At 42.4% G+C, this 18683-nt stretch overlaps 1 protein-coding gene across 7 annotated transcripts in view; it reads left to right on the top strand.

The window, feature by feature from the left end:
- The first annotated feature begins 1607 nt into the window (after positions 1 to 1607).
- The window catches only part of trappc9 (trafficking protein particle complex subunit 9), a 131322-nt gene continuing 114246 nt past the window's right edge, over positions 1608 to 18683 (top strand). For 4 of the 7 annotated variants that reach the window (XR_008567105.1, XM_054762971.1, XM_054762975.1 and 1 more), the window contains exons 1-11: positions 1608 to 1673; positions 2170 to 2767; positions 2879 to 2909; positions 3809 to 3954; positions 4020 to 4145; positions 5993 to 6019; positions 6532 to 6653; positions 7834 to 7959; positions 8929 to 9145; positions 13085 to 13228; positions 18460 to 18586. Coding sequence is in view for 6 of the 7 variants with exons in the window: in XM_054762971.1 (XP_054618946.1) it covers positions 2185 to 2767; positions 2879 to 2909; positions 3809 to 3954; positions 4020 to 4145; positions 5993 to 6019; positions 6532 to 6653; positions 7834 to 7959; positions 8929 to 9145; positions 13085 to 13228; positions 18460 to 18586 (1649 nt within the window). In the remaining variant the exon portion in view is untranslated. Of the gene's footprint in view, positions 1674 to 2169; positions 2769 to 2878; positions 2910 to 3808; positions 3955 to 4019; positions 4146 to 5992; positions 6020 to 6531; positions 6654 to 7833; positions 7960 to 8928; positions 9146 to 13084; positions 13229 to 18459; positions 18587 to 18683 lie in introns of all 7 variants that reach the window. The other 3 variants (XM_054762972.1, XM_054762973.1, XM_054762974.1) reach the window with 3 other exon arrangements.

Here is an 18683-nt window from a genome sequence, read left to right on the forward strand (position 1 = left end):
TATCTATCAAAATATCAAAGTGGCCCTTGCATCCTTTAATTCTTCACTATGTGACCCTCGCTGGGGAAAAGTTTGGACACCCCTGACTCAGATGGTCCACTATGATGTCACAATCTCTTACGCTTCTTGGGCAAAACAGGCTACAGTTAAAATGAAGCGTGAAGTTGAGCCACTCAGGCAGGTTAAACTGGAAAAAAACTATAACACAAAACAACAACCCTCTTTATGTAAAAAAAAAAAAAAAAAAGATTTAGCGTTTATAAAAAAATACTTTAAAAAAGAAAATGCAAAGAAAACAAAATAGCACAAAAATAATGCTGGTTTAACATCACAATCTCACACTTATCAGCATTTTTATTTATTTATCCACACCTAATACTTAATAATTACAAAACACGTAATAATTACAAAACAATAAATGTGACAAGAGCAGGTAAATTTAGCAATTCAATTTCAATCAGGAAAGCATCAAAATTTACAGTGCGGCCGCATCAAGTTTAGACACACTACAGTTGCAAATATCAACTTTATTTCATCACATTAGTTAGAATTCTGTAGGCTTATAGGAGGAAGTAGCCAAATGCCTTCAAATCGTAGGGCATACATAATGGCTAAAACGGAGATGATCTAAGAGCGGTTATAATGTCAGGGGCCAAAAGTATAGATAGATGTGTCCATCTTCAGGCTCGTTTGCTGTGTTACACTGTGGTCTGCAACAACATGGCTAAAGAACAACACAAACATAAATAAAGAAAAGAAATGCACATAAAGTACAGCAATCCTTACTGAAATTACCTCAATATCAGACTTATTAATGAGCTAAATGAAGGAGCACAAATAGCACGCTAACAGTGAGTCGATCTTATGCCACCAAACAAAGAAGCACACGAGCATTCACATACAAATTTCACTTCTGCATCGCAGCATACAACTATGATGCGTTCGTAACACCGAACAAAGTGGGGCAACCACGCCGAATATCGACGCGTTATTAGCGAAGCATAAAGGACATAAACATGCAAATTATGGGCTTTCAAAGTATTTATTTTTGTTAAAGGGGAAAATTAAGATGACTAAAGCAATGTCTGATCCACAAGCATGTGAGGAGTTAGCGCTTTGGTCTTCGTAGCGCACCTGAACGCACCGTCTAAGTCCGACGCGTGGCTGTCTGGCTCCAACACGCACTCACGCCAAGTGTGGATACACAACAGGGCAACCCAAATCACAGTAAGAAAAAGCATATAAGGCATTTAATAAACACACGAGATAGCTACATACAAAGACGGGACATTTTATTCCATTTTTTAAAGCTACTTGTAGTGTTTTTTGGCCCAACAAATAAAAAAAAATAGCGCGTTCCAACCACTGACGTAAACGTAGCCGTTTGCTCTACAGTAGAAAATGTGTGTTCACATATTCAGAATAAGAGCAACGCCATACCGTAGGTGTATTTATCCCAATTACTCTGTTAGTATAAAACCATCACAGTATTATGGTTGATGTAATTTCATTATTCGCGTATTTTCTTCGTAAACTAACAACTCCATAAACATTTTGTGGTTGTTGCAGTTTTATTTTGAAATCTTCCGTCCGGAAACTGTTTTGTTGTTCTTCCTTTGCTAAATTGTGAGCCGAAAGAGGAAGCTGGAACGGTTTGACAGGTTGCTGCAAAGGTAACAGAATGTATGAATGAATGTGAAATAGGCAGACGAGTAAAAGCCATAAATATACTTGAGATAATGTCTGCATTTATGGCTATTCGTTGTTAATGCAATCGATGGTGTTATTATTTGACGGCCGTGCATTTGCTACTTGGCTAGGCTACACAAGCGGAAACAAGTGTCAGATGACGTCTGTATCCGGCACTTAAATACTTCTAATATACGTACATGTGGACAGTAACGGCCATCAAATACGTCTGCATCACACATGCGTTAATATTTTAGTTGGTACTGTTAAATGTTAGTCTTCAATGAATACAGTTATGTATTCAGATACCTTTTCTCTCATGTGTTGTGCTTCTCACAGCATTTCTGCATACACTTTTTTAAATATTGTTATCCATGCTGTGCCAATGACCTCTTTTATATTTACATTAGTCCTTAATGCGCTGTAGAAGAGGTTCAGATTACAATTAAAGAACAATACTAATCTTTTGTCTTTACCAAGATACCACATGGAAAGATGAGTGTCCCTGACTACATGCAATGTGCAGAGGACCACCAATCAGTGCTCGTGGTGGTTCAGCCAGTCGGCAACGTCCCCGAGGACCAGTTCTTCAGGATCTACAAGCGCATCTCCAGCGTGAGCCAAGTGAGCATCAGAGACTCACAGCGCCTCCTCTACATCCGCTACCGCCACCACTACTTGTCCGAAAACAACGAATGGGGCGACTTCCAGACGCACCGCAAAGTGGTGGGCCTCATCGCCATCACCACCTGCACTTCCTCCAAGGACTGGCCCCTGACGGCTGAGCACTTCCACGGCCAGAAGGAAGTATACAGCGCCACCCTCTACGACTCTAGGTTGCTGGTGTTCGGGCTGCAGGGGGAGATTGCAGAGCAGCAGAGGACAGACGTGGCCTTCTATCCCAGCTTTGAAGACTGCTCTGATGTGGAGAAGAGAGTGGAGGACTTTGTGGAGTCCATATTTATTGTTCTGGAGTCCAAGCGGCTTGACCGTGCCACTGACAAGTCCGGGGACAAGATTCCTCTGCTTTGTGTGCCCTTTGAGAAGAAGGACTTTGTGGGTTTGGACACTGACAGCAGGTGAGGGGAACATTATCGTCTGCAGGTGATCTTCATGATTGATCTCGCTCATCTTCATTTTTGTTTGTTCACCTTGCGTCATTTATTTCTTCTTTCTTTTCTTTTATACTGTCCTGTGAGTTTATTGTTGGGTGCAAAAAGGTGAGACATGAGACCTCCCTCAGTGTAGACTGTTTTGATCCCAAGCCATGTCCTACTCCCTTGGTTTTAGGATAGGCTCATTTGAAAAGAAAATGTAGCTAAAATCAGTCAAAAGATGCATTAAACACACACAAAACGCCACAATCCATATATTTTGGGGTAATATGCGGATTTGTACTGGTAAGAACAGTGACATTGATGACCTGAAGTACAGTACTGATAAGAAGACATCTAATGGACTGATCTCCTAGCAATCCTGTGCTCCCTTACTTGTGCCCTCAGTACATGATCTTTGTATAACCTCTCCTGCTACCCCACCAGAATAGGAGTCTCTTTCACACACAGATTCCCTAAAATTGCATTATCAAAGCTGTAAGAGTAGATCCAACATTTGTCAATCTGTGCCTTTTATACAGAAAAATGAGATATCACAAATGCGATGGCTTTCACACAGAAATGATTTGAAATGAATACTTTCACACAGAGAGGCAGTGGTCCACCTCTGCTACAACTCTGATACTACCTCCAATACTACCTCTGATACTACACAGAACAGCAATGCAAGAAAAAAATCCAACTTTTACAGTGTAAAAAGAAGATTATGGTTCTGGAATACATCACCAACGCTGCCAAGCTCTAACCCATTTAGATGCTGATATTTTTCCATGCCACTCTGTGTGAAAGGCACCGGCAGAAGTCGACCCAGTAGATGTCACAATTGGACAAGTATTTCACACCGTACGCTCGGTATGTGATTGTGGGATGCTGCTGTGTGAAAGCGCGTACAAAAGCACTCCGTTGGTGTGGTGCAACAGTCACAGGTGGACAAATGTCTTTTGTTACGACTCCGATGTAGCAGTCTTGCAGGCTCTGTGTGAAAGCAACATTTGCATCTGCAGGCATTATAAGAAGCGCTGCCAGGGACGGATGAGGAAGCACGTGGGCGACTTGTGTCTCCAAGCGGGCATGCTGCAGGACGCCCTGGTTCACTACCACATGGCCGTGGAGCTGCTCAGGGCTGTTAATGACTTCCTCTGGCTGGGGGGTAAGTTTGTTATGTTTGTGGCCTAGGTGCATTCATTTTTTTAATGGTATTTTTTTGTCGTGCAGCTGCCTTGGAGGGCTTGTGTTCGGCGTCTGTCATATTCCACTATCCCGGAGGCACCGCCGGGAAGACGCTAACACACAAGACAAGTATCTCCCAGCCGGCAGATGCGGGGAAACGTCACAGACCGGGTAAAGGCCTCCTCCTGTGTTTTCTCAAATAGTGTCCAACTCAACTGCAGAGGGTATCAGGCACATATTAGGAGTTAAACATTTTTAGGGCAGAGGCCATGGTTTAAGCCCATTTGTTTATGTTAGAGTTAGGGTCCTGTTGTTGTTTTGTTGCTGTGACCATGCGTGAAATGACTCACAGCTCTGTGGTGTTGCCATGGCACATAAAAGCTCCACTGTGCTACTTCTAAATGCAACTAAACAGCTCATCTGTTGCCTCTCTTGTTTATTAACACACACTTAACATGGTCGTCTTCACAATTAACATCACGCCGTCGCAAGCCATCGAGCAATTTCCTTTGTAACGCATGTTCGTTTTTTTGCCACACTGTGTGAGCTCATCACAAAAGGGCGACTGTTGCAGGTCTTCATTCACTTTTAACAATTAGGACGCATTCAGAGGTCTTAACTTTGATCAACCCCAGTCACAGCAGATCACATTTGTGGCAAGCAGCCTTGTTGGCACTACCAAGCAAGCACTTCAGTTCTTTTTTTTTTATTGTAATGCTTGTAATGCTTTTGACCCTACATGCCACATAATGGGCTGATTAAAAATATACTTGAGTGCATGTCCACAGGACTCTCGTCTATGCATGTGTGTCTGCAGCATGGCCTGCCACTAATAAAGGGGAACTACTAAAGGGTTTCCTTATGTGGCCTGTTTTTTTAAGACTTTTTAAAAACACACAATCGACGCTAATTCAGAATATAATCAATGTTGGAGTGAATTTGTATGATTTCATACGCATTTGTCTCTAATTTCATTCTCAATAAAAAAAAATAAATCTAAAAATGACCACTAGATAGAGTCCTCGTACCGCCAGGGGTAGCCAGGGGTACTTGTACCACTGCTTCAGAATGTATGCATTAAGTGATGCTGGACAAAAAGCAGTGTGTCATCCAACAGAATTGAATAGTAAGGCATAAATGCAGGGAAAAAAACAGCAAAACAAAAAAAAGGCAATATTGTTCATGTCTAAATTGGACTATAATGGGCCGGGTGTTGCCCACGGGCCGTGCTTTGCCCTCCTCTGCACACGTGCTTGGAAATATTTACATTTTCAAGATGTCCTAAAACTGCAGTGCCCGTGCTTGTGGTAGTCATGCATCGTCGCCGATCCCTTTCCAATTGCTTTATGTTGTGAGCACAATTAAACAGGATGTGGCACACAGCGCTCTTCTTTTAAAGGTCACAAGTGTGTTGTGTGTGTGTGTGTGTGTGTGTGTGTGTGTGTGTGTGAGAATGTCTCTTGTGTGAGATGAGTCGAATAACGTGAAGAACAAACAAGAATAAATGTGCCTCCTGCAGCCGTGCCTCTCGTCCTTATTTCACTCAGAACTTGGACCACGTCAGCGGGCATCCTAAAACACAAGACGGTGTGAACACACAGCCTTGAGTCGCACACACACAGACTCACTAGCATGCTCTGCTAAACTACGATAACCCAGCCAGCTTCCATTCACGCTCGGTGACGAGTAAGAGACGGCTTTCCAAGTTTTTTGCAGATTTAGCTGAAGTTTCAGGGGCCGCTTCGACATGTTTAGTTTGTGAGGGGGCGGCTTAGTGTTTGTGAGGAGATACTTGTCCGTTGAGGAAATATTTCCCCACGCAAAGGTTCCTTCTCCACACGATGACAGCATCTCATTCGCGCTACTACGTCAATTTCAAGCAGATTCCGTTCTCATTGGGCAATTCTGTGGCGATTCCGTTAACGCAGAAAATCACAGGTCTCTGAGTAATAAGGGGGATGTTGAGACTAACACTGCTAACATGTGTGATGGAGTGCGTTCTTTCTCTGTGTCTGTAGGAGCTCAGGAGGTTCTCATTGACCCAGGTATGACCTCTCTAACCAAACGTAGCCTCTTTCTAATCGTCTCTTCTGCAACGTTTGCTTGTGGCCGCATGTCTTCATGCTTCTTCCTACATGTTAATTGTGTTAGACTAGCTTCCCATTCTTGCCACAGCTGTCTTTTATCTTACATGCTGTCTGCAAATCATTTGATGCAATTGTTTTGGAGCCACCAGCAGGTGGCAGCACCGCACCACTAGTGCATCACCCCACTTGTTGAAGGGCCATTTGTACCTTCATCCTATTTGTCATGCAGTGTTGCTATTCTGTACATGGATTGTGACGTTTTTTTTATATATTTGTTTTGCTTTCTTAGGCTGCAATTTTATGTTAAATCATATAAGGCTCACCTTTCACAACACAGCTGTCCTCAGTGTTTGTAGACGCATCAAGCGGTGAAGCCAAGTCCCTTCTGGGGGCTTCCTTATTTCATTTCAGCGATCATGCCAGCTTCCTTCCCAAACTAATCACTTCTCCTCCTGTTTTCGTGAGCGTAGGCGCCCTCACGGCCAACGGCATCAGCGCCGACACCAGTACCGAGATTGGACGAGCGAAGAACTGCCTGAGCCCGGAAGATATCATCGAGAAATACAAAGAGGCCATCTCATATTATGGAAAGGTATTGAAAGACTGAAGAAGTTTCAAGGATGTGATGATGCTTGTGGCCATTTTTGCCCATTTGCAATGAAATATTCTACGCATAGTCACGTCAATCTGAATTAGTTTGTATATCTTAACACTTCTAATCCTGAAGTACTGCGCTCAAAAGGGTGGAAATTTGGCAAAACATGCACCCCGAAATTTGTCACACAGCTCAGCGCTACACAAAGCACCCACCGTACCTTTATGGCGTTAAGCCCATTCACCATGAAATTTGGTACCCACCTGTAAGGGATCGATGGGCACATATTTGGGAAGTTTGAGCGTGCTTGGTTGAAAAACGTAGCCTCCATCAACCAAATTGCAAGAGCACGAGTGGGATTTAGGAACTAGTTGGCCATAAGTCATCGCTCATTATCCGTAGTACTCCTTCCACAACGTAAGGGGCGCCACAAACGTTGTGTCCTTATGTTTTCACTTAACATAAACCTCTTTAACTTTGACGTGTAATATGTCTCCAAACACCAGAGGGACACTCTTAGATTGGGTGTGATTTGAGTTTGAGCTCAATATCTTGACAAGTTCTTACTGACAGCTGCTGTTATTGCTCACTGAGACACGACGCAGTTTGATGAGGTCTCACTCCTGTGCCGATATCAATATCGGCAGAAAAATCTGTACGCATATGATCCGATATTTAATATTTATGCCAGTATTATGACATCACTATTTGGTACACAAAATATATCCCAAATAATAGTCCAGCACCCATATATCCCCAGTGCTTAGGGAGAGCTGAATAGGCTCATTACCTGTTGAGGAACCTGTGCTTTATCTTCATTATTATAATTGCCTTTTTTCGCAGGTCTCCCACCCGCCCTCCGTCCTTCCATCCCTCGACCGCCTTACCTGTAGCTGCTTCGTTCACAATGAAATTACACAGCCATTCAGTTATTAATTGAATTTTAATAAGCAGACAATGAGTGTGGAAGTGGAGGGAAATTAATGGATGGTGAGATAAAAGGCAAAAAAAGCATTAAGTCAAAGTTTCATGTAGTAGTAGTAGTAGTAGCTGGAACACAAATGGGATCATGCTTGTCATGCGACATGTGCACCACGGAGCTGTCATGATGATGTTGTCGTAGTGCAAAGCACACGCTCGCTGACAGTTCATTTTTACTCCTTTTATCTCCCATCAGTATAAGAATGCAGGCGTCATCGAGCTGGAGGCCTGCGTGAAGGCAGTGCGGGTGCTGGCCATTCAGAAGAGGGCCAGAGAGGCCTCGGAGTTCCTGCAGAATGCCGTTTATATCAACTTGGGACAGGTACACACCTACAGTATTGTAACTAGTAAGTTCCCTTATGCTACAAGGCTAAAAAAAAAAAAAAAGGTTATTTAATGGTCTTTTGGGAGCCTTGCAGCATATGTGGAGCTCTAGGCTTGAGCCTATGTAAGCCTGTGCATTAATGCTCAGCTGTTTAGTAGAGCATCAAGGGTGCAATTTTCCTTGAAAATGATTAATTCCTGATATTTTTTTGCATATTATTTTTAATGGGCTTGGAGCATAGTTTGCTGAGTGTGCTGAACTCCTGTTTCCATGCCAGTGTTGTAATGAGCAGAATGAGCAGTTTCCATAGCTCAAATGACTGTAAATGACATTTGTGGCGCCCCCCCCAGGGGTTGGGCTCAAAATGCAGGTCCGCACCCGACCATGATAAGTGAATTTCCGCAAAGTAGGAGTCCTTATTTATAAATCAAATATGTGTGTAGTTAGAGCATAGAAAACCTGGATTGATTTTAACATTATTAGAGCCCTCTAGACATGAAAAGTCACCTGTACACTCGTGTTTCCTGATATACTAGACATAATTACAAATAATAATACATAAAGATGATTATTCATATTTGTACTACCTCTTCTATACAGTAGTACTTCCTGGGGTGGCTATTTTCTCATCAATGTAACATTACTGACACCTAGTGACCAGTGTGGAATACTACACATCATCACAACGTCTTTGAATGCGCCTTCTGAATACCTTATAGTTTTGTATTTTACTTCATGTAGCCATTTTTATGCTTGAAAGTGCTTAATTTAGGCAGAACAAGCATGAAATTTGCTTGACTATGAATACTTTCTTTACTAATGATGGGCCATATTCAAACACAATGATTTATAAATGAAAATATTTTTCAAAAATGAATAGACAACTGTGCTCCATTGCCCGATAATGTTTCCACCATGTTCCAACCTCGTTAAAGGACGCTGCCAATGTTGTTGCTCTACCCGCAGCTATCCGAAGAGGAGAAGATCCAGCGCTACAGCATCTTGTCTGAGCTGTACGAACTGATCGGCTTTCGGCGCAAGTCAGCGTTTTTCAAGCGTGTCGCCGCCATGCAGTGCGTGGCGCCCACCATCCCTGAGCCTGGCTGGAGGGCCTGCTACAAGCTTCTCCTGGAGACGCTCCCTGGATACAGTCTGTCCCTGGACCCCAAGGACTTCAGTAAAGGTAGAAGTGAGGGACATAGTAGCTGTTTTACAGAGTCATGAGACTGTGTTATGCGGTTTATTGCTGAGCGATTTAGAAAGCATGACTAGTAGAAGGTACAGCTTTACTAAACAAAGACCACCGTGCATCGCACCCTTTTACCTTAGTAGTTTGACCATCTTTTTCCACACAAGTGCCTCTTCGGGCTTTGTCTGCATTCAAGCAAACACTTAGTGCACAAAGAGAGAGACCCCAGGCTTTTGTTGGGTCTTTATGATAGGCCTCTCTCTCGCTCGGATCCTCGCAGCTCTCAACCCTGTGGCTCTTCATAGGCACTCGACAGCTTTTTTCCAGTGCTCGCAAACACAAAAGATGGCGCTTGGAGCGAACACAAGAGCTCAGGGACGTTCGTGTTATCTCTCATGATCGCTATTTAAGAGGCACGGCGAGTGTATTTGTTTCATACAATGGTTGGCCTTGTTTGGCCTTTTTTTTTGTAAGATGAAGAGCAACAAGGTGCAAGCTGAGTGAGTGGGTTAATATGGCTGCCTTGGTTTTCATCACTTTAACTACTGCTGAAAGCATTATAGTTTATTGCTAAACACGAGGTCCTAAGGTTACGTACAGTATGAGCTCCATTACTAGATTATCAACTAATAATAATAATAATAGTAAATTCAATAATTAAAAAATAAACTTTGAAGTAACACCCAAGTCATTCTCGCACACATGAATGACATACCGTATACAATACAGTAATAAAAAGATTAAATACAATAATTGAATGAAACTGTCATTAAAGCAAAGATTAAGTGTATCCCCGTAGTTGCCTTGGACACTGCGGGGTGTTGCAAGGAATGAGAGACAGGCTTATTAGGAGGAGGAAGTCTCAATAATGCTTAGTTATCACTGACCATTTCATAGGAGCACATCCACTCACATGTTGAAGAATACTGTCTTCATCCTTCATGATGGTCGCGGTGTTGCAGCACCTTGGACCAGACATGCAGCCAATGTTGATTACCGTACTGTGATGAGCATCTTTCAATGTCTAATTTCATTTTCACTTTCTTTTACGCGCCGCCACCGGTTGAGTCTGCCTCACTGCCTTGGGAGACACAATGATGGTTAAACTTAAATAGTTAACTAAAAAGACAGTGCTAACATCACGTTAGCCTATTCATAGACTGAAAGAAAAATGATCATCCATCTTACGTGTCTGAAGCTGACTGACGGATTATTGTCGGAGCTTGAGGCTTTATTTTAAGATGTGCAGCGAAGCCTTTTTACAACGGTCGTCCTCCATGAAGTGGTGGGTGTATATATCACAGGGTGGCCTCATGATCCATGAGGAAGGAGCTTTTCCCCTTCATAACGTCACGAAAACCCATCATTTCAAAAGCGACGGTCAGAGTGCCTCTTATCTCAAAAGTGAAAGAGCAAACAAGTGAGGGAGATCACGTTTGCTGCTCATAAAAAGACTCTCTGGACACAAATTACTGTTATAACATTGGTAAACAAAGAAACTTTGCCCAGTAGGGGACCTTTTACAATAAATGCGTGTGTTTTGAAGCAAACGATTGAGGCAAAATAGAGTGCAGCACTTGGCTCTAACCAGAAGAGGCGCTGTTGCTTCAGTTTCATCTTTACTTTGCTGTGTAAATGACTTCAGCTGTGGCAGGCTGAGCTACCTCCCCTTGTATTTATTACTTATTATTATTTATTATTATGCTGAATACACCACTGGCATGGAAAGAGGAGTTCAGGACGTTCAGAGAAATTCTCACGTGAAAATCACACCTGATGCAAGGTAGGAGTATTCACGGTTGCTCATACAGGTCCAAGTGTGACTGGGCACTTGTGGGAAGGACTCTTATCTTTTGGCCGGGGGTGGGGTGGATGTGGGGGGGCATGCTGGTGCATTTTAATGAGGTGGCTTCACTTGACTGTGTTGTGGAACAAATGGCTTTTTAAGTAGCATCAAGATCCCCCTAAAATCATCAGTGAGATCAGACCTTCTCCACCATTTTCATCCAACGTTATCCTTTCCTCTTATTTTTCTTCAGTGTGTGTTGATGGGCAGACACTCCCCAGTCTGAAAGCAGCACTTATGAAGTCATTTTTTTTAGTGGTAGACATCCTCGCAGCATTGGTTTTCAGCAGACAGATGGAAGTCTGCTAATTTTAGGCTGCTTCGTGAGTGCAGTTTCACAATGGATAACTGAGCTTGTGATAGGAATGCATTTAGCGGTTGTTCAGATGGCAGCAGAAACCAAATTGAATAAACTTCATGGGCGGGCAAGAAGAGAAGGGGGGAAAATTGCTGACAACTAAAAAGCATCTTGGACATTATTGGGAGTCGTGTTTCAGCGAGATTTTTTTTTTGCAAATATCCGCCTGCCTCTCCGCTCCTGTCCCCCTCGGCCTCGTCGCCACATCCTTCCTTTTGGTTCTTTTTTTTTTTTTTTTTTCCCCCACGCAGTGAGTCAACAGCGGACAGCTGGGAGTGAAGCAGGAGATCTCGTAGGGGGGTATGAGGGTCTTATGTAACAGTCGGTTTCAGGTTTGGAATGCTTTTATGGTGTCACTGGCTGGAAGAGCACTTTTTAAGTCACGAGTTGGAAAAATGACACGCTTTCATTTTGGATGTCACTTTTGTTTGGCGCTCTAAAATGAGACAGTCCTCATCAACAGACCCACTGCATTACTGTAATACTGCTGATGAGCTCATTGTAAACAACAGCACGGTGGTTTCACTTCAACTTTTTCAACATTTTAAAGCGTGTGCAGAGGTAGATACAGCCTCTTGATGCTTCAGATACAGCTGCTGCCATCTTGTGGAGTCAATGCAAACTACATCAGGAGCCTACATAGAGCCAGTGGTTACAGGTGGTCCGGTTCCTGCGACGCGCTGTCAGTCGCGTTTTAGTGTAAGTCATAACTTGGGGTGTCGTGAGACACTAGACCAGGGGTCTCAAACTCACTTTACCTGAGGGCCGCTGGAGGTAGAGTCTGAGTGATCAAGTATTGCACGCACATGGCAATATATTGAGGCCGGAAAAATTCTCAAGTTCACTTTCGTTTACTGTGTGATTAATTAATTTATCTATTATTGTGTGGGCGGAGAAATCTTGTCACTTTTTAATCTCGGGAGATCTTGTGACACGAGATATTGTGACACTCCTAGTCAGTCACATTGGACACAGAACACATCAAGAGCATATAATAATAGTAATAAAACACTAAATACAACAATTACTTAGTTATTACTGTCACTTTCATAGGAGCAGATCCGTTAATATGCTCAAGGATACTGGAGCGACCTGGCAGTTATGTGTCATGTTAAAGAGTTTTGTGATTTCCGACTGTGTATGTGTGATCGCGACAGTCGCGTGTTGAAAGTAGTGTAGTTGCGCGTGAGCGGCACATAGTGTATTCTTCTGCTGAAACTAGTTTTTGAGCCAGTCTTGTGTTGATGCGCCAAAATTAAGTTTTTAATGAATTTATGGGCACACGTTCGTAACCCCCAAAGCCACACATGTCACATGAAACGCCGTAAGCCCAGCACCACATGTATGACCACGCACCCGTCAACTATAGGAGACCGGGTCAATTAAATAGATGTGTTAATATACAGTATCCAAACGAATGATGCCTAGTGGGGATGCATTGTGGTTGTCTAGAGTTCAATGTCATAAAGCTATGCAGGCGTACCAAATGAAGTTTCTTGTGTGTGTATTTAAACAAACAAAAAAAACTGCTCCAATTTGAAATGTATTCAATAAGCTTGCAGCAGAAATGGACAAATACTTTTGGCCGTCAATAAATGGCTCTTAATTCAACCTCTACTTAAAACACTTTATTTAACAGTGTTTGTTCAATAGCAGAATCGCTTGTGCATGTTTCACCAGTGATCCTTTTTAGTGTTGTGACTTTTCCTCATTGTCCTCTCTCCTGCAGGCACGCACCGGGGCTGGGCTGCCGTTCAAATGCGTCTCCTGCACGAGCTGGTGTATGCCTCCCGCCGCATGGGCAACCCCGGCCTCTCTGTACGCCACCTGTCCTTTCTGCTGCAGACCATGCTGGACTTCCTGTCTGATCAAGGTCGGTGGAACACACACAAACACAGCGAGAGAGAGAGAAGTTTTCAAAGATGCCACATTTAAACCCTGTGAGGTGCTTCTTAAAGAAAAACATTTAGCAACAGCCACCCTGGCCTTTGGTGATAGCGGCATTGTGCTCATTAGTGTGCGGTGCGCAACAAAGCCCGTCTCCTTCTTGGACCGAGTGCAACATTGTGCTCTTAGCAGAAATCCTGCGCAGCCAGTTTAGAGCTTTTACTGAAGCAGCGTGAGCCAGACAATCTGCTGGCCGCACAATAGAGGCCAGTGTAATCCGTGGTTGGCTACAGAGCATGTGAATGGACACGTGGGGGAGGGGGGGGTTGAGTTGAGGTATGAACAAGATGAAACAAGCTTGGCAAATGAAACGTTACATTTGAGCTTTTTTTTACGCTGCTGCTGCAAGACAGACCCACCACAGCAGGCACTGTACTGTACATCCACACCTATATCAAAGGGCAACAGAATAGCTTGATACATACTTACAATCCATTAACTGAGTATTTAGCAACTGAAATACCGACTTTGATCCATTTTGTGCTTTAAGGATGCTAAAACCAATCCAGCGTTGGTCAATATATGCTGAGCTATCTGAACAAAACATCCGCATCACGTCGATGTTTAATAGTATATCTCATTAATAATGAATTCATTTTATGTTTAGAATATGCAGAGGGCCGATAACAAATCGAGAATGGGCCCTGGACCGCCCTTTGGACACCCGTGCCTTTAAGGGACCATGCAAGCATCATGTATCACTTGACAACAGTTGGCCAACAGAATTTCTACAGTTTTCTCCTCAAACAAAAAATCTGACTTGACTACATAGATGAAGTGAGCATAGCAGGTTTAAACATTTTGCAAGCTGCTGCGCCTCCCATTATGTCCTGTTCTGGCTGTAACTAAATTCCTAAAAGGTGAGTTTCATCAGAGTTACTTCACGTCTTGAAACAGCCAGCCAAATCTTCTAGATGCGGAACATGCACAGAAAATGTTTTTTAGCCCTCCAATAGTAAATTGACCTTTAAACTGTAACTAATATGTAGTCTTAATGTCATATTGTTGTTGTGCACTAGTTTCTTCTCACTGCAGGAACTAAAATCTATCAACTTTTGCCTAGTTTTTGTCTTATTTTTTCTGAAGCTGCTGCATGCTTCCTTGCCCTCTAGTTGAAGCTCGCCTCGCACTTTTATAACAACTGCATTTGACCATTTTATCCTGATCATACAGTACATAGCAGTAGACGGAACACATTGTTAACGTGTCCTACCACCTCCTTGAGTGCATTTTCATATTTTATACTCACAAAGGGGCCTCCTGCTACTGCACTATAGAGGCTGACTTCCAGTAGACAACAACTTTGTTGCACTGACTACGCTTAGAGCTGCCGGAGCATCTCCTGAGGATCAACTTTTAATTTACAGCTTTTCATGCGTTCATCTTGTAGTTTGTCAGACTTTTGCAGTTTGGATGCCCCCTCTGTATTCGCCTCCAGTGTGTTATTGAACACGTCAGGCAGGTGATAGTAGGTTGCTTGATATTATGTGTTGGATATGTGCACAGCAGGTATCGCATGGAGAATGGCAGGTAATGATTTGAAGTGTGTAGAAGCCGCGACCCTACTTTTGATATGCAATGATTGCACCGAGCTATTGAAGGATTGCAGGTAGCTACATATCTTTAGGTTTCATCGTACGTTTAAGGATAGTGCCTAAGATGTTGCTCTTGAAGGAGAAACGCACGTTCCAAGACCGCCGGCAAATGGCAAAAAAAAACGCAACTAATGGACACACCCATAAAAAGCCTTAAAAATGCCTATTTTTCATACTCAATAGCAGTGGTGTCCAAATTGCGGCCAGGGGGCCATTCGCAGCCTGCTGCTGTTTTTTTTTTTGTTATTGGCCCTTAGCACATCCTAAAAAGCAATTAAACAAGAAAACTGAAAAAAAAATCACAACAAAAGGAAAAAGCAGTAATTTTGTGAGAATAATGTCAAAGTATTAGAGAAATAAAGTTCAAATATCAAAGAAATAAAGTCTAAATATTAAGAGAAAATTTGTTTAATTTAATTAGTCTTACGGGAACAAAGTCGTAATAATATGAGGGGGAAAAATGATTTTAGAAGCATAAAGTTGAATAATTTAACAAGTTATTGATAAGTATTAGTTATTTGTTAATTGATAGTATGGGAATTAAGTCATATTACAGGAAAAAACTTTCACGAGCGTCAAGTTGAAATATTTTCTTACGATATATATCATGATATATACTGTATCGTATTTGTATCTTAGCGCATCTACAAGGTCTGGTTTACAAAATGTAAACTATCCCTGCATCCTTTTGAATTTTCGGTATGCGGCCCTTGGTGGAAAAAGTGCTCTCAACTCTCTAATATGCTCCTTGCAGTCATTAGACGTGTTTTAAATTCAGCTTTACACATGAAGAAACAATTACAAGCATACAGTATGGTGAGACAGTCTTATACGGTCTTATACTATCACGTCTTATCAAATCATCTTCCTGCCGGAAAATGTTGTGTATCGACTGGCGAGACAGCGCCCTCTGCTGGTTTCATAGCTGAAGCACTCTTTTCCTCCTGCAGATAGTGCCATCAAGGCACTTTCTATTGAAGTTACAATTACAAAGTATGTAATTATTTACAATATAAAGCAGAGAAATGACATCTGCGAATATGCGGGGCACAAATGACGAACTGTTAGTGGGTGGGGCTCTACTGCACATGAGCTGTAGTTGCAAATAACATCCAACAACTCAGTCACACGTTTGTATAATAAACAATCGTTGAAAGAACATACAGATAGAGACTTTCATGAGCAGCCTATTCAGGAGCTTTGAAGAGTTTTGTTGTATTGCGTTGTCTCGACAGTAATGCAAACTCACAGTTCACAACAATGCATTTGAAAATGATGAATCATTGTGGGCTGTGCAATGACTCGGGCATGCAAATTAAGCTTTCTAATGTGTTTTTTTTCCCTCCTGAACTCGCACCTTGGATGCGGTGACAGTGATTAATCTTTTTGAAGAGCATAGTTCCAAGGTGGACTGCAAAATAAGCACAAACCGCAGTTTCATATAAGTTTTATGTAGTCCGGAAAACACCAAAGTTCAGTTGTTGTTTTTTTTTTTGTGACGCAATTGGACTTTCAAGTTTCTATTGCCATGATAAAATCTTAAAGTTTTTTTGGGTAACATTTCAACTATAATAGTGATGTAAATGACTGTATAATAAAGCTAAAAGTAAATTGACTCACCCTCACAGACAGAGGGACCAAACAGGAAGGTGCATGCAGAACGATACTGTCACTTAGTGGCATTTTATAGGTATTGCTGAAATGCTGGGTAACGTATAAAAAAATATCCAATTATTTTCATTAACATGTAATAGATCATTTTATGGACTATAAGTTGCACTTTTTTCATGGTTTGGCTGGTCCTGCAACTTATACTCCGGAGCGACTTTTATACAGTATGTTTGGTTTTTTTTTCCACACCGACAGCCGTGAGAGGGCGCTCTTGGCTTGTGTGCCAGTATCTGCTGCTCCTGTCACTCCGTACCACTGAAAATTTCTAACGTAAACAGTCTGAGTCTGGCGACAGCCACGAAGGACAAGAAGTGGCACGCCCTCTACTTCCGGTGCTGGCGGAGTTGTTCAGGAGTTACACCGTGGATGAAGAATTCAGTGGATTTGGTAGTTCTGGTAGTAGATACGGAATAATTGTTAATATGTTACCACTAACATACCACCTATTCACGTTACGTTAACAGACGCCTATTTAGCTTGTTGTTCGCAATTTTATTGTAATTACTATAACTTGCCTTTCAACATGAAATATCTGTTCTTGGTCTCTGATTATCCCCCCAAAAATGCCACAAGTAGTCCAGTGCAACTTGCATGTGTTTTTTTCTTCTTTGTTGTGCATTTTTTGGCTGGTGCGACTAATACTCCGGATCGACTTATAGTCTGGAAAATGCGGTAACTTTATTGCTATGAATGTACAAGCATCAGTAACTTCAATTTCCTGTTCTGTGGTTATAGTCGCACTTTTCCTCTTTGTCATCAATGGTACCCTTAAGTGGTTGCCTCACACTCGAGCCAACAGTATATTTTTGCATAAAATGTTGGTTGAACCGCTGTATTCTCGTGGTTTTCTTCTACATCTAAAAACCCACGGAAATAGTAAATAATATGGTTACAAAGTCTTGCTAATAATTGGATTCCTCCTTTTTGTTTCATTTCCATATGAAAAGCACTTGCTTTGCATACAGAGCGGGAGTTGGAGATCTAGTCGGTAGTGGTCACTCGAGATGAACACGGAGATGCATTCTAATTCCAGGTGCGTCTGCTTGTCCACTTGTGGTCGGATCGCTTCAGATGCATTTTAATAGACCGCTTAAGGCGGACTGATTGCAGACATTCATGTGTGCCACGCAGCGGCTAGATTAGATGGCATTGACTTTGGCGTGAAAGTCCTCACGCAGTCAATATTTGCATGTTAGTGGTTTGTGTGGGGCGTGGATCTCTGGTGGTCTCTGAGAGACCCTCCCCACTTATTCCTATTTCTAACCAATTAGCAGTCCTCTGTATGCTGTTGGAGTAGGAGGTAGACTCCCTCAAGTGTTACTGCACGTATGCTATGGAGATGACGTTTCTAGCTCATTCTGTGGGGTCACTAAGGTCATTATGGGCCATCTGAAGACTCCTGGAGTGAACGCCAGCCTTAAGGAATGTATAATAAGACAGCCAATGCTAGGAGGGACCAAATGATATCATATAACCTTTCTGGTCGGTAAGCCTGAAGTAAGGGCCAAACATTTGCCAATCTGGCATGCCAGTGAACTGAAATGATTATGTCATGATAGATATGTGTGTTTTACAATCACGACGAGGGTTTCATCGCCTAATTTAAGTCGCGTCATAGCATTGTTTGAATTCCTAGCGAAGTGTCCTTCTGCGCTCTCGAGCCAAAGCAATTTTTACGGCCGGGTGAGCAGTAATGTTCCCCTTTTTAAAGCTATTCATGGTACAATAAGGCTTAACATTTTTTATTTGAAGACTCTCGCCTCGTATTGCTGAGGGAGGCTCACCTCACAGGCCATTAATGTTTGGCTTATTTATAGCTCGCCGATATGAAAGCTCTACTGTAAAGAGAAAAAAAAAAAGTGATGATTTATTATGTTTCTACATTTTATAGAGAAGAAAGAAGTGACCCAGAGTCTGGAAAACTACACCTCCAAGTGCCCGGGTGGAATGGAGGTCATCACCTTACCGGATGGCCTGAAGCTGCCCGCTGTGCCCTTTACAAAGCTCCCTATTGTACGGTAAGTCAGCATTCTCAGTGCATGACTTATACCGATTGAAATACGCCTATCGGACACTTTATTAAGTACCCCTGCACAAGCTGATACGATCCAGTAC

Source organism: Dunckerocampus dactyliophorus, chromosome 20 (assembly GCF_027744805.1).
Source record: "Dunckerocampus dactyliophorus isolate RoL2022-P2 chromosome 20, RoL_Ddac_1.1, whole genome shotgun sequence".
Lineage (NCBI taxonomy): Eukaryota > Metazoa > Chordata > Actinopteri > Syngnathiformes > Syngnathidae > Dunckerocampus > Dunckerocampus dactyliophorus.